The 22788-nt window shown below is 38.4% G+C and overlaps 1 protein-coding gene across 1 annotated transcript in view; it reads left to right on the forward strand.

Moving 5' to 3' along the window:
* The window catches only part of DNAH7 (dynein axonemal heavy chain 7), a 344384-nt gene that overhangs the window by 123458 nt on the left and 198138 nt on the right, over nucleotides 1-22788 (forward strand). Inside the window, exons 20-21 of the mRNA XM_030916210.1 lie at nucleotides 14222-14415; nucleotides 16232-16430. Of these exons, the coding sequence (XP_030772070.1) occupies nucleotides 14222-14415; nucleotides 16232-16430 (393 nt within the window). The remainder of the gene's footprint in view (nucleotides 1-14221; nucleotides 14416-16231; nucleotides 16431-22788) is intronic.

A 22788-nucleotide genomic window follows, 5' to 3' on the forward strand; every position in this document is an offset into this window, starting at 1 on the left:
AAAAACCCTTCAAAAAAATCAAAAAGAATCTAGGAGCTGTTTTGTGTGTGTGTGTGTGTGTGTGTGTGTGTGTTTTGTTTTGTTTTGTTTTTTTGAGACAGATTCTCACTCTGTCGCCTAGGCTGGAGTACAGTGGCGCGATCTCGGCCCACTGCAAGCTCCGCCTCCTGGGTTCACGCCATTCTCCCGCCTTAGCCTCCCGAGTAGCTGGGACTACAGGCACCTGCCACCACGCCTGGCTAATTTTGTTTTTGTATTTTTAGTAGAGACAGCGTTTCACCATGTTAGCCAGGATGGTCTCCATCTCATGACCTTGTCATCTGCCTGCCTTGGCCTCCCAAAGTGCTGGGATTACAGGTGTGAGCCACCACGCCCAGCCAGGAGCTAGTTTTTTGAAAAGATTAACAAAATAGATAGACTGCTAGCCAGATTGATGAAGAAGAAAAGAGAGAAGAATAAATAGACACAATAAAAGAAATGATAAAGGGGATATCACCACCAGCCCCACAGAAATGCAAACTACCATCACAGAGAATACTATAAACACCTCTACACAAATAAACTACAAAACCTAGAAGAAATGGATACATTCCTGGACACATACACCCTCCTAAAACTAAACCAGGAAGAAGTTGAATCCCTGAATAGACTAATAACAAGTTCTGAAATTGAGGCAATAATTAATAGCCTACCAACCAAAAAAAGCCCAGGACCAGACAGATTCACAACCGAATTCTACCAGAGGAGTGCAAAGAGGAGCTGGTACCATTCCTGTTGAAACTATTCCAAAGAATAGAAAAAGAGGGACTCCCTCCTAACCCATTTTATGAGGCCAGCATCATCCTGATACCAAGACCTGGCAGAGACACAATAAAAAAAGAAAATTTCAGGCCAATATCCCTGATGAACATTGATGTGAAAATCCTCCATAAAATACTAGACCACTGAATCCAGCAGCACATCAAAAAGCTTATCCACCATGATCAAGTCAGTTTCATCCCGGGGATGAAAGGCTGGTTCAACATACACAAATCAGTAAACGTAATCCATCACATAAACAGAACCAAAGACAAAAACCACATTGATTATCTCAACAGATGCAGAAAAGGCCTTTGATAAAATTCAACAGCCCTTCATGCTAAAAACTCAATAAATTCGGTATTGATGGAACGTATCTCAAAATAATAAAAGCTATTTATGACAAACCCACAGTCAATATCATACTGAATGGGCAAAAACTGGAAGCATTCCCTTTGAAAACTGGCACAAGACAGGGATGCCCTCTCTCACCACTCCTGTTCAACATAGTGTTGGAAGTTCTGGCTAGGGCAATCAGGCAAGAGAAAGAAATAAAGAGTAAGCCAGGCGCAGTGGCTCATGCCTGTAATCTCAGCACTTTGGGAGGCTGAGGCGGGTGGATCACCTGTGGTCAGGAGTTTGAGACCAGCCTGACCGACAAAGTGAAACTCCATCTCTACTAAAAATACAAAAATTAGCCAGGTGTGGTGGCGCGTGACTGTAGTCTCAGCTCTTCAGGAGGCTAAGACAGGAGAATTGCTTGAACCCAGGAGGTAGAGGTTGTAGTGAACTGATGTTGCACCACTGCACTCCAGCCAGGGTGATGGAGTGAGACTCCATCTCAATCAATCAATCAATCAATCAACAGTATTCAAATAGGAAGAGAGGAAGTCAGATTGTCTCTGTTTGCAGATGACATGATTGTATATTTAGAAAAATCCATCGTCTCAGCCGCAAATCTCCTTAAGCTGATAAGCAACTTCAGAAAACTCTCAGGATAAAAAATCAATGTGCAGAAATCACAAGCATTCCTATATACCAATAATAGACAAACAGCCAAATCAAGAGTGAACTCCCGTTCACAATTGCTACAAAGAGAATAAAATACCTAGGAATACAACTTACAAGGGATGTGAAGGACCTCTTCAAGGAAAACTACAAACCACTGCTCAAGGAAGTAAGAGAAGACACAAATGGAAAAACATTCCATGCTCATGAATAGGAAGAATCAGTATCATGAAAATGATCATACTGCCCAAAGTGATTAATAGAGTCAATGCTGTTCTCATCAAGCCACCATTGACTTTCTTCAAGAATTAGAAAAAACCACTTTAAATTTCATATGGGACCAAAAAAGAGTCCTTATAGCCAAGACAATCCAAATAAAAAAGAGCAAAGCAAGAGGCATTGCACTACCCGACTTCAAACTATACTACAAGGCTACAGTAATCAAAACAGCATGGTACTGGAACCAGAACAGCATGGTACTGCTACCAAAACAGAGATCTAGACCAATGGAACAGAATAGAGACCTCAGAAATCACACCACACGTCTACAACCATCTGATCTTTGACAAACCTGACAAAAACGAACAACGAGGAAAGGATTCCCTATTTAATAAATGGTGTTGGGAAAACTGGCTAGCCACGTGCAGAAAACAGAAACTGGACCCCTTCCTTACATCTTATACAAAAATTAAGATGGATTAAAGACTTAAACGTAAGACCTAAAACCATAAAAGCCCTAGAAGAAAACCTAGGCAATACTATTCAGGACATAGGCATGGGCAAGGACTTCATGACTAAAACACCAAAAGCAATGGCAACAAAAGCCAAAATTGACAAATGGGATCTAATTAAAGAGCTTCTGCACAGCAAAACAAACTATCATCAGAGGGAACAGGCAACCTACAGAATGGGAGAAAATTTTTGCAATCTGTCCATCTGACAAAGGGCTAATATCCAGAATCCACAAGGAACTTAAGCCAATTTATAAGAAAAAAAGCAACCCCTTCAGAAAGACACTTCTCAAAATAAGACATTTATGCGGCCAACAAACATATGAAAAAAAGCTCATTATCACTGGTTGTTAGAGAAATGCAAATCAAAACCACAATGAGATACCATCTCACACCAGTTAGAATGGCAATTATTAAAAAATCAGGAAGCAACAATGCTGGAGAGGCTGTAGAGAAATAGGAATGCTTTTACACTGTTAGTGGGAGTGTAAATTAGTTCAACCATTGTGGAAAACAGTGTGGCGATTCCTCAAGGATCTAAGACCAGAAATACCATTTGACCCAGCAATCCCATTACTGGGTATATACCAAAAGAATTATAAATCATTTTGCTATAAAGACACATGCACACCTATGTTTATTGCAGCACTATTCACAATAGCAAAGACTTGGAACCAACCCAAATGTCCATCAATGATAGACTGGATAAAGAAAATGTGGCACATATACACCATGGAATACTATGCAGCCATAAAAAAGGATGAGTTCATGTCCTTTACAGGGACATGAATGAAACTGGAAGCTATCATTTTCAGCAAACTAACACAGGAACAGAAAACCAAACACCACATGTTCTCACTCATAAATAGGAGTTGAAAAATGAGAACACATGGACACAGGGAGGGGAACATCACATACCGGGGCCTGTTGGGGGTTTGGCGGCTAGGGGAAGGATAGCATTAGGAGAAATACCTAATGTAGATGACGGATTGATAGGTGCAGCAAACCACCATGGCACATATATACCTATGTAACAAACCTGCACGTTCTGCACATGTATCCCAGAACTTAAAGTATAATAATAATTAAAAAAAAAGAAGATATGTGGCTCACACCTGTAATCCCAGCACTCTGGGAGCCCAAGGCGGTGGATTACCTTGAGGTCAGGAGTTCGAGACTAGCCTGGTCAACATGCTGAAACCTTGTCTCTACTAAAAATACTATTATATATATATATACACTCACACATACACACTTTATATATATATATATATAATATATTTACACACTTTATGTATATTATAATACTTCACATATCTATAGCTATATCTATAGATATATATATATAAAATTGGCTGTATTGAGATGTCTTGGTTTCCTTGAGGTGTAAAGATGGAATAATCTTATAATTCATGCTACCAGCTACACTCAACCAGTGCCCTTTCTCACTCGGAGAGGCTCCCTTATTGATCTTTCAATCTAATTCCAGAATTTTTCAGTCACTTTTGCTTATTAAGAGAGTTTTGTCTATGAAGACTTAGTTGTACCTGTTTCAAAACCTCAGTCTTCTGTTCTACTCTGAGCTCTCTTCTTCCCCACAATGCAGGTAAACCTGAAGTTCCAGGGGTGGGGAGGTATGGAGACTGCTCTCCCACTCTACTTCTCTCCTCCTGTGCTTCTCATCTGGGGTTGGGACAAGGACTAGGTGAAGAGAAGGAGGAAGGGAGGGATGGGGAGAGAGACAGAGGGAGAGGGAGAGAGAGAGGAAGAGAGAGAGAGTGAGAGTCAAAGAACATTTTCTGATCTACCTGATCCTGCAAAATGGGCTGTTGATTTTTGTCAGTGGTCATAAGGTAGATAACCTCCTATCAGTGATGTGAAGGCCCTGTGCCTTTTCTGTTGGTCTTCACAACTGGTCTAGTGCTTTGGAGAGTTGTGGATATGTAATGAGCACAGATTAACCCCGGGTAGACAGGTGAAGATTCCAACACAGGTTTGGCTGCTGAGGGACTTCATCTTGAATATCTCCCCCAGGTTTGGTCATTGTCTGGGAGATTTGGCTACATTTTCAGACTGACCTTGTGATGGTATATTTTGCCACATATTTTTTATGTGTATGTCTCTTTACCCCATACTGTAGCAGTATTTCACAAATCTTCAGCCTTTAATTTCATATGCCTGCTTACTTTTAAGATTAGGTTATGGGAAAAAAAGTTTTCATCTACCTGCCATAGCCCAAAATTGGGGTCTGCAAAAGGGCACAATTCATCTTCTGTACCCACTTTGTAACCTTGAGCACATAGTTCTTGCTCCTTCTTCACTGGCCGTTCCACCACACCATCTTCTCCCAGAGTTTTTTTCCTGCTCTAGTAGCACTGGAGCAGGTCAGCACACCTGGTGACTGACCAGACCTCCAGCTAGGAAAGATGTCAGCCTCCTCTCCTTTCAGGCACTTAAAAAATGTTTTAGAGACTCTCTTGGGCCCCCCTTCCTAAGATTCAGGGGATGGGAACTAGTTAATTGCCCACCAGATGGGGATGAAATAAGTGGATAATCCCTCTCTGCATGCTGCATTTCACCCCAAACTTGGTTTTTGACCCATCCAAGTCTTTTGTATTTCATGCAAAGCAGACAAAAACACTCTTAAATTTCTTCCCAAATATTTTCCATTTCTGGTCTAACCCCATCTCAATAAATATAAGCACTATTCTTTCTGTTGCCAAAAACTTAGTACTCATTCTTTATTTTCCTTGTTTTCTTTACTGTAGTAAATATCATTTGGCAACAAGCATTTCACCTCTATCTAGTGAGCTGAAAAGCAGAAAAGATAATCTCCCAGGCTCTCTACATCCGACTTTCTGGAAGTGAATTAGATTTTGTCAATTAGATACACTCATTTGGGATTTGGATGGAAAAAGTGAAAGTGACCATCTTTCTGTCATTTTAGCTATTTCTGCTGTCAAGCCAGATCATGAACACATGACTTTTTTTTTCCGACAGGACTTTATCATCTGGTTACCAGTTTTATAGGTATTATGAGGCAGTGATAATGGTAGCCTCCTGATCCCGCCCACTGATCTCTAGCATCAGAGCCACCATGATGGGTTCTTGAACTCAGTATTTCCAGTGGTGTTATCCTTTAGTCCTGATTGGGACAGAAGTAGCAAATCCTGAAAAGTCAGTTCTTGTGTTTTGGTAGTCTGTCCTGGAAGTATGCTCCCCTGGGCTTTGCAGTGATTTTGCAATCACTTTATTCCCTGTGTTAAAATTCCTTTTTGTTTAATATATAGAAGGGTTCTACACTGAACTTGAAGAAACTATACCAGATCCTCAAGTATGAGATCTAGGATTGTTTATGACCCATTTGGGTCTTAGAGTAGTGAAGATCTAGTTATTGCTTGAAAATAGGACACAAGTAGTGTCTGGTATGCAGTATAAAAATCACTCAATTATGTTCTTAGACTTCCAGAATGAACAATCTATTTTATAGGGAAGTGTTTGGTGGACCGTGAGGCTGATGGAATAGGTCAATAGAGTAAGAATTTGAAGTACAAGGGAGGTGAAATGGGCTGAATTCTTTAAAAGGCACTGGAGAAATTAAAGACATGGTATAATTTGCAGTTTTAAATTCTCTGCTCAAGATGTGGTAGACAACTAAGAAACTTTTGTGATTTCCTAAAAGGGCCTTTTATTTCTCATAGCTACAAATTTGATATAGCCAAAAATGAGTTATAGAATCTGATTCAATAGGTCACCACATTTCAATGTAATTTAATTCATGGCCTTTCTAGATCTGTTATGTGAAAGATAGTTTACTTATATTGGAAAGCGTGGGATGGTGAGAACTGAAAATGGGGACACTTGGATGTAATCGACTCTGGGTACTCTGACCCTCAAACTCTGTTTAGCCTCTCTTGCCAGAAGCCTTGGCAGAGGTGTAGATAAATATAAGTGGCAATATATTGTAATGGTGCTTGTGTAGGGAGGAAAGAACTTAAGTTAGAGGTGGTCAAATGTGTTGGTGTGGGTGCACTTTACCAGAGATCCTGTTTCAACATGCTAGTCAAAGAGCTGTGAGTGGTTCTGTTTACTTGTTTTATTGACCAAACCTGGCTTCTGTAATGGCCTGTCTCAATTAGATTGAAATGGTAGAAAATCCTTGATTGGATTTAAAGAAGTGACAGAGTTGCTTGAAGATGTTTGTGCTGCATATGCTTGCACCACCCAGAAGTGGAAATTATAACCCTACTTAGGGGTGGACTTAAAGAACAGTAGGAAGGAAATTCTTTTTGTGGGCATAACTTCAATAGGTAATTTTTTAAACTTTCCTTGGAAAGAGTGCTTGGTCAGAAGTATGAATTTACATTGATCATGGTCAGTAGCAAACAGTTTTGCTGCATAATCAAGGACTTAGAAACAAGTTTGAAGGATTGGGAACAAGGAATACTGGGGAAGAGGTATGTAAGGTATCAGAGAATATACCTAAGTGAGCATATTTGTGTTCCATGTGATTGCTTAGTAACAGATGCAGCTGCAAAAGGAGGAACTTAATTATATGGTCAACCGGTTGACCTAGTCTGTACATGTCAACCAGCATATGCCACTATGTGCACAGTGAGCTATGAAATAGAATAATCATTTAATATATTGTCTAAATTGGAGAACATTTGAGAGTTAAAGCAATTAATAATCTGGGAAAGCAAGCATGAACCAGAACTATCTTCATCAAACTGGGATACGTGGCTACTGTAGCTATAAATGAAGAAGTCATGATGGCAGGGGTGGGAATTACAGAAGGAATTACTATCGCAGACTACCCCTCACCAACACTGCTGAGTGCTCAAGCTGCCAACAGCGGAAATTAACATAATGCTTCTGATACAGCAGCCATTTAGAGGGAATTGAATATTACATTAGCCCTCTTTCAGTATGGAAGCCAGCAGTGTTGTGTCTGCACCAAATGAATTTTTGTTTTCCCACACCAAGTTTCTGCCAATACTGTCATTCATTGACTTACTGAATGACTTACTCATTATCACAGTTTGCACACAACATTGCATATGCTAAGGAATTCACATTACAAGGGAAATAAGACAGTTGACTGACATTGATAATAGTAAAGGTCCTACTATGAATATTGACCTTAAACAAAGTGAATTGGCTTATATTGAAAATTAATTTGCTCTATCTGTGTGTGTTCATCTGTTCTCATGCTGCTCATAAAGACATGCCTGAGACCAAGTAATTTAGAAAGAAAAGAGGTTTAATTGACTTATAGTTCCACATGGCTGAGGAGGCCTCACAATCATGGTGGAAAGTAAATGAGAAGCAAAGTCACATCTTACATGGGGCCGCAAAAGAGCATGTGCGGGGAAACTCCCCTTTATAAAACCATCAGATCTCATGAGACTTATTCACTATCATGAGAACAGCACAGGAAAAACCCACCCCGATGATTCAATTACCTCCCACCAGGTCCCTCCTATGACACATAGGGATTATTACAATTCAAGGTGATATTTGGGTGGGGACACCAAACCATATCACTGTTTGAAGATCATAGGAGTTTGGGATGCAGTTCTAGAGTGTATATAATAGGAGTTTGGGATGCAGGTCTAGAAACACCAAACCATATCACTGTTGGAAGATAATAGGAGTTTGGGATGCAGTTCTAGCAGTTTGGGATGCAGTTCTGTCTGCTCCAGGCATGTGGTTTCTCTCATAGGCAGAGTACATGTATCTGGGAATTAAGGAGTAAAAATGGAAGTGACATGTCTCACCAATTAACCGTATAATCTACTCACAACAATTTTGCTTCTCAACTTTTGGCTTTTCTAGATGAAATCTAGTAGAGATTATCCTAACTAGATTAAGTAATCTCAGTGGCCAGGGGAGAAATACTTCTATATGAGGGACATATTAATGGTTTCATTAAATGGGAAGTTCTTGATCTGCTCATTCCACCTTTTTACCTCTCTGTTTTTATAACTTTTCACTTTACTTACTCTATTCCAGCCACACTGGCTATCTCCTCTTCTTCCTCCTTCCTCCTCCTCTTCCTCTTCTTCCTTTTTTCTCTTCCTCCTCTTCATCTTCTTCCTTCTTTCTCTTCTCCTCCATCTTCTTCCTCCCCACCCTTTCTTCTTCTCAAATAACAAACACACTCTACCTGAGGGCCTTTGCACTGGTTGGACCCTCTTCCTGGAATGTGCTGCCTCTAAATATCTGCAGTGCTAATGCTTTGCTTCCTTGATGTATTTTCTCAAATATTACCTTTATAATGAGACCCACATTGAACATCCTATTTTAAATTAACCCACCTTTGACTTTTTTGGCACTCCTTATCACTTCTTTCTTTTTTTGTAGCATCTATCATCTACCTTACTATATAATTTATCAATATGATGTTTATTATTTATTGTCTGTCTCCCCCATGGAGGCTGGAATCTTTGTTTTGTCCACTGTTGTCACCCAAGCACTGAGAAAAGTCACTAATGTGTATTAGCCCTTGGTAAATGTTTGTTAAATGAGTAAATCAATAATTGAGATTGATGCTTGAATTATTGTTAATTCTAAGAATTCAGAGTTTATTCTGGAAAACTTCTGAAAATTCAATTTTAGGCAAATGGGCCCTGAGATTTAGATTAATCCTAGAAATACATTGAATCTAAATGAAAGAATTTCTGCTCCTGATGATGTCAAGGAATCTTAAAATTGCAAGGGGTTTAAAGTTATACTCTGTCAACCTACATTTCCCTTCTTAAAGTGCAAAAGGTTTAATGAGGATCTTATCAATTTTCTGTTGTCCAGGGATTTTGCATTAGGAAATTTATACTTCCAGAAATTTGCTAAGCAGGCTTGAGCTTAATTCCATTAAGTGTACAAAACTGCATTATCTCTTTTTTATTTTTTATTATTTTTTATTTTGCTTTAAGTTCGGGGATACATGTGCAGAACGTGCAGATTTGTTACCTAGGTATACATGTGTCATGGTGGTTTGCTACACCTATCAACCTGTCATCTAGGTTTTAAGCCCTGCATGCATTAGGTATTTGTCCCAATGCTCTCCCTCCTCTTGCCACTCAACACCTGACAGGCCCCAGTGTGTGATATTTCCCTCCCTGTGTCCATGTGTTCTCATTGGTTGACTCCCATTTATGAGTGAGAACATACGGTGTTTAGTTTTCTGTTCCTGTGTTTGCTGAGAAGGATGGCTTCCAGCTTCATCCATGTCCCTGCAAAGGACATGAACTCATTTTTTTAATGACTGCATAATATTCCATGGTGTATATGTGCCACATTTTCTTTATCCAGTCTATCATTGATGGGCATTTGGGTTGGTTCCAAGCCTTTGCTATTGTGAGTAGCGCTGCAATAAACATATGTGTGCTTGTGGTTTTACAGTAGAATGATTTATAATCCTTTGGGTATATACCCATTAATGGGATTGCTGGGACAAATGGTATTTCTGGTCTTAGATCCTTGAGGAATCGCCACACTGTCTTCCATAGTGGTTGAACTAATTTACACTCCCACCAACAGTGTAAAAGCGTTCCTATTTTTCCTCATCCTCTCCAGCATCTGTTGTTTCCTGACTTATTAATGATTGCCATTCTAACTGGTGTGAGATGGTATCTCATTGTGATTTTGATTTGCATTTCTCTAATGACCAGTGATAATGAGCTTTCTTTCATATGTTTGTTGGCCACATAAATGTCTTCTTTTGAGAAATGTATGTTCATATCCTTTGCCCACTTTTTGATGGGCTTTTTTTTTTTTTTTTTTTTTAATTGGCTTAGGTTCCTTGTAGCTTCTGGATGTTAGCCCTTTGTCAAATGGATAGAGTACAAAAATTTTCTCCCATTCTGTAGGTTGCCTGTTTACCTGATGATAGTTTATTTTACTGTGCAGAAGCTCTTTAGTTTAATTAGATCCCATTTGCCAATTTTGGCTTTTGCTGCCATTGCTTTTGGTATTGTAGCCATGAAGTCTTTGCCCATGCCTATATCCTGAATGGTATTGCCTACGTTTTCTTTTTCTAGGGTTTTTATTTTTTTAGGTTTTACAATTAAGTCTTTAACGAATCTTGAGTTAATTTTTGTGCAAGGTGCAAGGAAGGGGTCCAGTTTCTGTTTTCTGCATATGGCTAGCCAGTTTTCCCAGCACCATTTGTTAAATAGGGATTTTTTTTCCCAATTGCTTGTTTTTGTCAGATTTGTCAAAGATCAGATGGTTGTAGATGTGTGATGTTATTTCTGAGGTCTCTGTTCTGTTCCATTGGTCTATGTATCTGTTTTGGTACCAGCACCATGCTGTTTTGGTTACTGTAGCCTTGTAGTATAGTTTGAAGTCAGGTAGCGCAATGCCTCCAGCTTTGTTCTTTTTGCTTAGGATTGTCTTGGCTATACAGACACTTTTTTGGTTCCATATGAAATTTAAAGTAGTTTCTTCTAATTTGGCAAAGAAAGTCAATGATAGCTTGATGAGAATAGCATTGAATCTATAAATTACTTTGGGCAATATGGCCGGTTTCATTATATTGATTCTTCCTATCCATGAGCATGGAATTTTTTTCCATTTGTTTGTGTTCTCTCTTATTTCCTTGAGCAGTGACAAAAACCATATTTTCTATGAAGCTTCCTAGTAGCAGAAATGAGAAAGCTCTCTATATACTCAAAGTTTCGGGCCGCTGATATCACATTGATTTCGTTTAGAAATGTAAACCTAGTAGATCATCACTAGAGCTGATGAGATTGGTGGGTGGTTGTGAAGTAAAAGAAGACACTTAAAAATTGTCAGTGTTCTTTTAACCAAAACAATGACAATTAATAATTCATTTCTTCCCTTGCAGGAGACAGAAAGTAATTAAAGTGTCAAGTCACTAAGATTCAAATTTCTAGTAGCTTCCTGTTACATCTTGTTGCTATATTCTGAGGACATGGCTATGAAGTGTACCAGCCTTCTATGACATGGAGACTTTTACATTCCTTGAGTTTCCCTGTATGAGCCTAGGTGTAGCTCAACCTGCATTCACTCAAGCACTCAACATGGAATCCTCAAGCATTCATTCATGGAATGCTGACTCTGTACTGGGATTTTATGGCAATCCTTAGAGGAATTTAAAGTCAGTGTTATTTTACTATGATAAATACCTTTCTTGAAGGATGGAAGATTATACAATGTTCATTTTAACTCCATAAAACAGGGAGTGATGTAAATGCTTCATTTTCCCCTTTTCCTAGAGTCAATCCCCACCCCCACTCTCTCCAAGAGACAATTTTGGGGCGAGGAGAAGGAAAGGGGGAATAAAAGGGTCGCTTCAAGTATCTGTGTGTTTTAGGCACCATATTAGTCACTTCAAATACATGATCTAATTTAGTCCTCATACCAATTTTGAGAGAGGGCTCTTATCCCCATTTTCAGGATAATAATAAAGGGACTCAGATTAAGCAAAGGTCGCACAGGTAGTAAGGAATAGAGTGTGGGACAGACACCAGGTCTGTTCAACTTGGGCCCCTTTTTTATCTGATACAGTCTTTATTATGTTTGTCTTCTCACTGGGAGAGAGTGAAGGTAGTTGAGTTGCCAGTCATAAGATGATTACTTTTATTTTAAAATCTTAAATCCATATACAAAGATACATAGATTACTGCCTAAGTTCATATTTGTATGAAGTACAAAATGTAGCATATTTGGTTCAGAGTTATTAAGCTAATCTGGTTAAATAGGTTTGACCCTGGAAACTCAAAAATAAAAAAAATTTACCTGAACGTTCTTCCCATGGTTTGTTGTTGTTTGTTTGTTTGTTATTTTGACAATTATAATATTTAGCAAAAGGAATATACTGGTTTAAATAACTGATTTTTTTAACTTTCAAATCTTTGATTAAGAATGGAAGCATTACAATAAATTTTTTGGTTGAGAATAACAAATACTGTTCATGTGTGAAAGGAGTTTTATTTATTAGCCACAATTCAGCTTTTTTCCCCCAACAAATACAGGCATACTTTACCAGAAGGTGGCACTCTAAGAACACTATTTTGATATTTGGATTTAGGTGGACAAGATGGCCTGAGTCTGTTATGCTGTGTGTGTTTGTGTGTGTGTGTGTGTGTGTGTGTGTGTGTGTGTGTGAATGTCTATTTGAAACGTAAAACAGGAAGCATAATAAAATTCCTTTTAAAAATTACGCACCTTTAAAGATAAGCTGATCTAATTATATTACATGATTTGTATATTCATGTTTTATTGAGAAAACAAGTAATAATGATAATTATTTTGTTTGATTAAATTGCTGTTTCCAAATTGCATTGTTATAATCCAAAAAAAGCAGAAAATTATATCTTTCCTTTTCAGACACATTCAAAGTATGTTAACAAAAACATGCTTTAGAGACTCCTGCAATCGAATAAAATTCCTATATGAAAAAATTTACTGCTTACATTTTTTGTTATCTCTCAGTCATGGCTAAATACCAAAAATATCTAATTAGTTAATCTTGAAATTTAATATTTAGTTTTTAACAATATTCTCTTGATTTAATTTCATATAAATTTTCTAAAATGCCCTGTTACATTAATAAATGTCTGGTGTGTTTTCATGAGATGTGCTTCTTGGCGATTGAAATCTTTATTGTGTTAGCACCTTTTTTGTTTTTTCAACACCTTCAAGCTTATTCAGTAAAGAACTTTCCTTACATTGTCAGTGGTATCAATGGTGAACACTGACTTTGGAATTACAAGGCCAGGAGTAGACCCAGATGACATCAACCATGTGTTAAAGAAAAAAAAGTAAAAATAGTTCTATTTCAGCTATATCTAGGCTGTATTTTTATATGCATTTCTAAAGATTTTCATAAACTCAGTGGTTACTGTATGGATATTTTGAGAAATCCATAAACTCTATTTACTTTTTTTAAAATATGAGTTCTTTAAGATCAGCTTTTGGTTATAATTCTGATTTTGAATACACAGTATAAAAGAAAGCTCTTTTTAAAATATTTGATTGTGTTTGAATCACTGTAAAGCAAACAGCTCACAGTGACACTTTCTAGTGAGAATATTCACCTTGCCTTAAAGGTGGAACAGTCTGTCTTTAGAGAGTTCAGGAAGAGCACACCTTGAACCTGAGTCCTTCAGCAAGAAGTGTTATAAAGTAGTTTCAGGGGTCATTGTTTACAGTGTAAGATCTTCTTAGAAACCTTCCTCCTTTCCTCAACCCTTACTTTTTTCTCTATAGTTATAAAACAGGGATTCTGTTACTTTATTATTATTCATAACAAAATTCAAAATAATAATTATAATGATGACTTACTGTTTAGAATTCTTTTCCTCAAAGAATAAAAGACAAAAGAAAATATCTCATACCAGTTTGTTTCTACTGTCCCTCTTGTGAGTTCAGGCAGTGTTCTCTCTCTCACTCATTTTCTGTTTCTTAAACTTCTCAACTTAGAAATTATGAACAGGGCTGAGGATTAAATCAATGTGACTTTTATAGAATCAAAGAGAAAGGCCAAGTAGACTTAGAATATGCAAGACTAGACTACTTTTAAAAAACAAATACTCCCCTTAAAATTTACATAACCTTTATTTGATTACAAATGTATAATCTCAAATACAATATGAATATAAATAAAGTTACTATCTAATATTTTTGGATTGAATGTTTTTTATTTTTATTTTTAGGATAAACATGTTCTGACAGTTGTAACAATTGACAGAATGCTGGAAAGGCTGAAAAAGTCTAATGAACTTTTAGAGCTCATTCTTAAAGGACTTAATGAATATTTGGAAAAGAAACGCCTCTTTTTCCCCAGATTCTTTTTCTTGTCCAATGATGAACTTCTTGAGATACTATCTGAGACTAAAGATCCCACTAGGTAAGTAATTTACATGTAGAATACATGACTAAATTTATCTGCTTAAACTTAATTTTTAGAACAAAGTAGAACATAAATATATATAATCATGTTTATATAATTTTTCTACAAGAATGTTCCAAGTATTATATAATCAACTTTGGATAATTATTAAAAATGTAAGTAGTATCACTGAATGAACCATGGAGTCATTTTCGTTTGTTTGTTTGTTTGTTTGTTTGTTTTTGAGATAGAGTTTCACTCTTCACGCACTGCAACCTCCGCCTTCCAGGTTCAAGTAATTCTCCTGCCTCAGCTTCTGGAGGAGCTGGGATTACAGGCATGCGCCACCATGCCCAGCTAATTTTGGTATTTTTAGTAGAGACGGGGGTTTCACCATGTTGGCCAGGCTGGTCTTGAACTCTTGACCTCAAGTGATCCACCCGCCTCAGCCTCCCAAAGTGCTGGGATTACAGGTATGGGCCATCGCGCCTGGCCAGATTTCTTAACTTATCACATCTTACAGATTTGTCAGAACACGACTCTTTCACAGCACATTCAGAATAAAAGCCACTGCCCTCACGATGGTTTGTGATGTCCCACACAGATTATCCTTCCCCTGTTATCCTTCCTATTCATCACCTACTAGTCTTCTTGCTCACTCTGCCTGCAGTCTACCAGCTTTTTTGCAATTCGCCAGTAAAAGGGGCAGCCTCCTTTCTCAGTGTACTGTTCCCTTGCCTGGGATACTCCTTACCCAAATGTCCATCACACTTCTTTCTTTACCTCCTGTAAGTCTTTGTGGAAATCTGCTTGAACATCTGTCATTCAGGGAGGCCCTCCCTGACCACCATATTTAAAGAGGCAGCTCCCTCCATGCTCATCTTGCCCTCTTTCCTGGACTTATTTTCCTTGCCTCATTTTCCTTCTGCATACTTGTTATCATCTGGCATACTCTATAATTTTCCTATTTGTTAATGGCACGTCTTCCTCTGGCAGAATATACGCTCCACCATGGTAGAGATTTTTTGACTGTTTTTTTCCCACTGCTCAATCCTTAGAAGACCATCTGATATAAAGTAAACAGTGAATAGATATTTGTTAAACAAATTTGTTAATTTTGTATCTTGTGCCTTCAAAGTAGGGGATATGTAATCTAAACAAAAGGTAAATTTAGGCTCAGATTTCTATCTGAGTTTTTATACTCTGCTTCTTTTTGCCCATTTGAAAGATGAATGCGACCGGTTATTGGTAGTATGCCAAAAATGAGGAGTTGTGTCAGTCCCATCTGTATTACATTGAATAGACTAATGGTTGGATACTGTCAATGCAGTTGACTTAGTAAACTGTAAAGTACCTAAGTTACTAAAGGTAGTCCACAATTTTCAAGCAGTCTCTGAAGATCCCAGTTGAAATGACTACTTTTGTGCATTTGAAGATTCTTCAGATTCATGTATTTATCTGTTAGTCAAGATTGGTTTTCTCCTTTTGTTACCTTTAGCATCTTTTAATTCATTATATTGAAGACAAAGCCTTGTGGTTGTCTCTGTAGCTCTTACTGTAATTGTAATTTTACAGATGTTTTGTGATTATTCAGTTAATACTGACATCTCCATGGACTATATAATCCAGGTAGGTAGAGCTTGTGTTTTTTTGTTTGTTTGTTTTGGGGGTTTCTGGTTTTTGCACAGCACTTCATTCCCAGCAGCACCTAGCACAGGTCTAACACTACACATTTATGAACTTCAAATGAAGATTGCTGCATGAGGAACACTGGAATGAATGTAAGGAATTGTTTTAACTTGGTTAATTCTCTTAAAAATATTTTTCCTGACAGGGTGCAACCCCACTTGAAGAAATGTTTTGAAGGAATTGCAAAGGTAGAATTTACGGAAACTTTAGACATTACTCACATGAAGAGCAGTGAAGGAGAGGTTGTGGAACTCATAGAGATCATTTCAACAGCCAAAGCCAGAGGTCAAGTGGAGAAGTGGTTGGTTGAATTAGAGAGAGTTATGATTAACTCCATCCACAAGGTAGCCGATTATACTTATGATTTTTAGAAAAGGATGCTAGAATATGAATGTTATTAGAAATATACTATTTTTTACTGTTATTTAAACAGAAATGGAGGCATGGAATTACCATTCAAATGTGATAGATAACTTGAAGGCAAAGAGATGGTCTATGATAGTAATTTTGTAGTGACTCATTAGAAAAGTGGAACAAAACACCATCCATACTACAGAACACTTGGGTTTGAGTAATGCATCTGCTCATTTCTTGCGGCCACATGCTAGTGCTTTCATCATTAATTAGATACACTTTGTTCTATGCAATCTATCTTTAGTCTTGCCTTGGAAGCACCTCTGTACGTGATCACATCAATCTCTTTGACATGTATGAATCCTTTTTTTCGGTATATGTATGAAATGCATACAAAATGTTAGAAAATAATGTATGCTTCCTACAATTAATAGCAACTTCATATTTTTCACATTTCATAAAACGTACTGTCAGCTCAATCATTTGTGATTATTTTTGCTAATAGAGAATTTCAAGGCACACCAATAAATAAAGATTGAGCGCTCCGTTTTTTTTTTTTTTTTTTTTTTTTTTTTTTACTATAATGTGAGCTTAGCATTCCAGTTTTTAGTCAAGAATAAAAATCATGATGGAGCAAAGGAACAGAAAGGAAGTATAATTAATTAATTAATTTAATTTTTTTTAATATCAACTTTTAGATTCAGAGGTACATGTGCAGGTTTGTTACATAGATATGTTGTGTGATTCTGAGGTTTGGGGAGTAATTGATCCCATCACCCAGGTACTGAGCATAGTACCCAATAGTTAGTATATCAACCCTGTGCCCCCTCTTCCTCTAGTCCCCAGTGTCTATTGTTGCCATTCCCGTCTATGACCATGAGCACCTAAGGTTTAGTTTCCACTTACCTGTAAGTGGGAACATGTGTATTTGATTTTCTGTTCTTGTGTTAATTCGTTTAGGATAATGGTCTCCAGCCGCATCCATGTTGCTGCAAAGAACATAATTTCCTTATTTTTGTGGTTGCATAGTATTATGTGGTGTATATTTATCACATTTTCTTAATCCAGTCCACCATTGATGGCACCTAGGTTGATTCCATGTCTTTGCTATTTTTAGTACTGCTCCAGTGAACATATGAGTATATGTGTCTTTTTTGGTAGAATAATTTATTTTCTTTTGGATATATACTCAGTAATCGGGTTGCTGGGTTGAATGGTAGTTCTAAGTTCTTTGAGAAATCTCCAAACTGCTTTCCACAGTGGCTGAACTAATTTACAATCCCACCAATAGTGTATAAGCATTCCCTTTTCTCTGTAACCTTATCAGCATATTTTGTTTTTTGACTTTTTAGTAATAGCCATTCTGAGTGGGGTGAGATGGTATCTCATCATGTCTGCTGCCCATTTTCTTTTCTTTTCTTTTTGAGATGGAGCCTCACTCTGTCACCAGGCTGGAGTGCAGTGGTGCAATCTTGTCTCACTGCAACCTTCACCTCCCAGATTTTTTTTTTTTTTTTTTTTTTTTTTTGAGACGGAGTCTCGCTCTGCCGCCCAGGCTGGAGTGCAGTGGCCGGATCTCAGCTCACTGCAAGCTCCGCCTCCTGGATTCACGCCATTCTCCTGCCTCAGCCTCCCGAGTAGCTGGGACTACAGGCGCCCGCCACCTCGCCCGGCTAGTTTTCTTTTTGTATTTTTTAGTAGAGACGGGGTTTCACCGTGTTAGCCAGGATGGTCTCGATCTCCTGACCTCGTGATCTGCCCGTCTCGGCCTCCCAAAGTGCTGGGATTACAGGCTTGAGCCACCGCGCCCGGCCTCACCTCCCAGATTTAAGCAATTCTCCTGCCTCAGCCTCCTGAGTAGCTAGGACTATAGGCGTGCGCCACCACGCCCAACTAAATTTTGTAATTTTAGAAGAGATGGGGTTTTCACCATGTTGGCCAGGATGGTCTCCATCTCTTGACCTCATGATCTGCCTGTCTTTACCTCCCGAATTGCTGGGATTACAGGCGTAAGCCACCGCACCTGGCCTGCTGCCCATTTTTTAATGGGGTTGTTTTTTGCTTGTTCAATTGTTTAAGTTCCTTATAGAATCTGGATATTAGACCGTGGTCAGATACATAGTTTGTGAATGTTTTCTCACAGTCTATACGTTGTCTGTTTACTCTGTTGATAGTTTCTTTTGCTGTGTCAAAGCTCTTTAGTATAATTAGGTCCCACTTGTCGATTTTTGTTTTTGTTGCAAATGCTTTTGAGAACTTAGTCATACATTCTTTCCCAAGACCAATGTCTAGAATGGTGTGTCCTAGGTTTTCTTCTAGGATTCTTATAGTTTGAAGTCTTACATTTAAATATGAATCCCTCTTGAGTTAATTTTTGTATATGATGAAAGTTAGGGGGTGAAGTTTCATTCTTCTTCATATGGCTAGCCAGCTATTTAAGCACCATTTATTGAATGGAGAGTCCTTTCTCCATTACTTATTTTTGTTGACTTTGTCAAAGAGCAGATGGGTATAGGTGTGCACCTTTATTTCTGGGCTCCCTATTCTGTTCCATTAGTTTGTGTGCCTGTTTTTGTATACATACAATGCTGTGTTGGATATGATAGCCTTATAGTATACTTTGAAGTTGGCTAATGTAATGCTTCTGGCTTCATTCTTTTTGCTTAGAATTTCTTTGACTATTCAGGCTCTTGTGGTTCCAAAGAAGACATTCATACAGCCAACAGACACATGAAAAAATGCTCATCATCACTCGCCATCAGAGAAATGCAAATCAAAACCACAATGAGATACCATCTCACACCAGTTAGAATGGCAATCATTAAAAAGTCAGGAAACAACAGTTGTTGGAGAGGATGTGGAGAAATAGGAACACTTTTACACTGTTGGTGGGATTGCAAACTAGTTCAACCATTATGGAAAACAGTATGGCAATTCCTCAAGGATCTAGAACTAGATATACCATATGACCCAGCCATCCTGGGTATATACCCAAAGGATTATAAATCATGCTGCTATAAAGGCACATGCACATGAATGTTTATTGCGGCACTATTCACAATAGCAAAGACTTGGAATCAACCCAAATGTCCATCTGTGACAGACTGGATTAAGAATTTTCAAATGTTTTTTTTCTTTTTCTCTTTCTTTTTTTTTTTTTTTTTTTTTTGAGGCGGAGTCTCACTCTATCGCCCGGACTGGAGTGCAGTGGCCGGATCTCAGCTCACTGCAAGCTCCGCCTCCCGGGTTTACGCCATTCTCCTGCCTCAGCCTCCCGAGTAGCTGGGACTACAGGCGCCCGCCACCTCGCCCGGCTAGTTTTTTTGTATTTTTAGTAGAGACGGGGTTTCACCGTGTTAGCCAGGATGGTCTCGATCTCCTGACCTCGTGATCCGCCCGTCTCGGCCTCCCAAAGTGCTGGGATTACAGGCTTGAGCCACCGCGCCCAGCCTCAAATGTTTTTTTCTAGTTCTGTGAAAGATGATGTTGGTAGCTTGATAGGAATAGTGTTGAATCTGTAGGTTGCTTTGGGCAGTATGACCATTTTTTTATTATTATTATAGTGCAAGTTCTAGGGTACATGTGCACAACATGCAGGTTTGTTACATATGTACAAATGTGCCATGTTGGTGTGCTGCAACCATTAACTCGTCATTTACATTAGGTATATCTCCCAATGCTATCCCTCCCCCGGCCACCCCATGACAGGCCCCGGTGTGCAATGTTCCCCTTCCTGAGTCCAGGTGTTCTCAGTGTTCAGTTCCCACCTATGAGTGAGGACATAGAGTGTTTGGTTTTTTGTCCTTGCGATAGTTTACTGAGAATGATGGTTTCCAGCTTCATCCATGTCCCTACAAAGGACATGAACTCATCCTTTTATATGACTGCATAGTATTTCATGGTGTATATTTGCCAAATTTTCTTAATCTGGTCTATCATTGATGGACACTTCGGTTGGTTCCAAGTCTTTGCTATTGTGAATAGTGCCACAATAAACATACGTGTGCATGTGTCTTTATAGCAGCACGATTTATAATCCTTTGGGTATATACCCAGTAATGGGATGACTGGGTTAAATGGTATTTCTAGTTCTAGATCCTTGAGGAATCACCACACTGTTTTCCACAATGGTTGAACTAGTTTACAGTCCCACCAACAGTGTAAAAGTGTTCCTGTTTTTCCACATCCTGTCCAGCACCTGTTGTTTCCTGACTTTTTAGTGATCACCATTCTAAATGGTGTGAGATGGTATCTCATTGTGGTTTTGATTTGCATTTCTCTGATGGCGAGTGATGATGAGCATTTTTTCATGTGTCTGTTGGCTGCATAAATGTCTTCTTTTGAGAAGTGTCTTTTCATATCCTTTGCCCACTTTTTGAGGGTTTTTTTTTTCTTTTAAATTTGTTTGAGTTCTTTGTAGGTTCTGGATATTAGCCCCTTTGGCAGATGAGTAGATTGCAAAAATTTTCTCCCATTCTGTAGGTTGCCTGTTCACTCAGATGGTAGTTTCTTTTGCTGTGCAGAAGCTCTTTAGTTTAATTAGATCCCATTTGTCAATTTTGGCTTTTGTTGCCGTTGCTTTTGTTGTTTTAGACATGAAGTCCTTGCCCATGCCAATATTCTGAATGGTATTGCCTAGGTTTTCTTCTACGGTTTTTATAGTTTTAGGTCTAACATTTAAGTCTTTAATCCATCTTGAATTAATTTTTGTATAAGGTATAAGGAAGGGATCCAGTTTCAGCTTTCTACATATGGCTAGCCAGTTTTCCTAGCACCATTTGTTAAATAGCAAATTCTTGCCCCATTTTCCACATTTCTTGTTTTTGTAAGGTTTGTCAAAGATCAAATGGTTGCAGATGTGTGATATTATTTCTGAGGACTCTGTTCTGTTCCATTGGTCTATGTCTCTGTTTTGATACCAGTACCATGCTGTTTTGGTTACTGTAGCCTTGTAGTATAATTTGAAGTCAGGTAGCATGATGCCTCCAGCTTTGTTCTTTTGGCTTAGGATTGACTTGGTAATGCGGGCTTGTTTTTGGTTCCACATGAACTTTAGAGTAGTTTTTTTCCAATTCTGTGAAGAGAGTCATTGGTAGCTTAATGGGGATGGCATTGGATCTATAAATTACCTTGGACAATATGGCCATTTTCATGATACTGATTCTTCTTATCCATGAGCATGGTATGTTCTTCCATTTGTTTGTGTCCTCTTTTATTTCACTGAGCAGTGGTTTGTAGTTCTCCTTGAAGAGGTCCTTCACATCCCTTGTAAGTTGGATTCCTAGGTATTTTATTCTCTTTGAAGCTATTGTGAATGGGAGTTCACTCATGATTTGGCTCTCTGCTTGTCTGTTATTGGTGTGTAGGAATGCTTGTGATGTTTGCACATTGATTTTGTATCCTGAGACTTTGCTGAAGTTGCTTATCAGCTTAAGGAGATTTTGGGCTGAGATGATGGGGTTTTCTAAATATACAGTCATGTCATCTGCAAACAGGGACAATTTGACTTCTTCTTTTTCTAATTGAATACCCTTCCTTTCTTTCTCTTGCCTGATTGCCCTGGCCAGAACTTCCAACACTGTTGAATATGAGTGGTGAGAGAGGGCATCCCTGTCTTGTGCCAGTTTTCAAAGGGAATGCTTCCAGTTTTTGCCCATTCAGTATGCTATTGGCTGTGGGTTTGTCATAAATAGCTTTTATTATTTTGAGATACATTCCATCAATACCGAATTTATTGAGAATTTTTAGCATGAAGGGCTGTTGAATTTTGTTAAAGGCCTTTCCTGCATCTATTGAGATAATCATGTGGTTTTTGTCTTTGGTTTTGTTTATATGCTGGATTACGTTTATTGATTTGCGTATGTTGAACCAGCCTTGCATCCCAGGGGTGAAGCCCACTTGATCTTGGTAGATAAGCTTTTTGATGTGCTGCTGGATTCATTTTGCCAGTATTTTATTGAGGATTTTTGCATCGATGTTCATCAGGGATATTGGTCTAAAATTCTCTTTTTTTGTTGTGTCTCTGCCAGGCTTTGGTATCAGGGTGATGTTGGCCTCATAAAATGAGTTAGGAAGGATTCCCTCTTTTTCTATTGATTGGAATAGTTTCAGAAGGAATGGTACCAGCTCCTCCTTGTACCTCCGGTAGAATTCAGCTGTGAATCCATCTGGTCCTGGACTTTTTTTTGGTTGGTAGGCTATTAATTATTGCCTCAATTTCAGAGCCTGCTATTGGTCTATTCAGGGATTCAACTTCTTCCTGGTTTAGTCTTGGGAGAGTGTAAGTGTCCAGGAAATTATCCATTTCTTCTAGGTTTTCTAGTTTATTTGAGTAGAGGTGTTTATAGT

The sequence above is a fragment of the Rhinopithecus roxellana genome, chromosome 14 (genome assembly GCF_007565055.1).
Source record: "Rhinopithecus roxellana isolate Shanxi Qingling chromosome 14, ASM756505v1, whole genome shotgun sequence".
In the NCBI taxonomy this organism is placed as follows: domain Eukaryota; kingdom Metazoa; phylum Chordata; class Mammalia; order Primates; family Cercopithecidae; genus Rhinopithecus; species Rhinopithecus roxellana.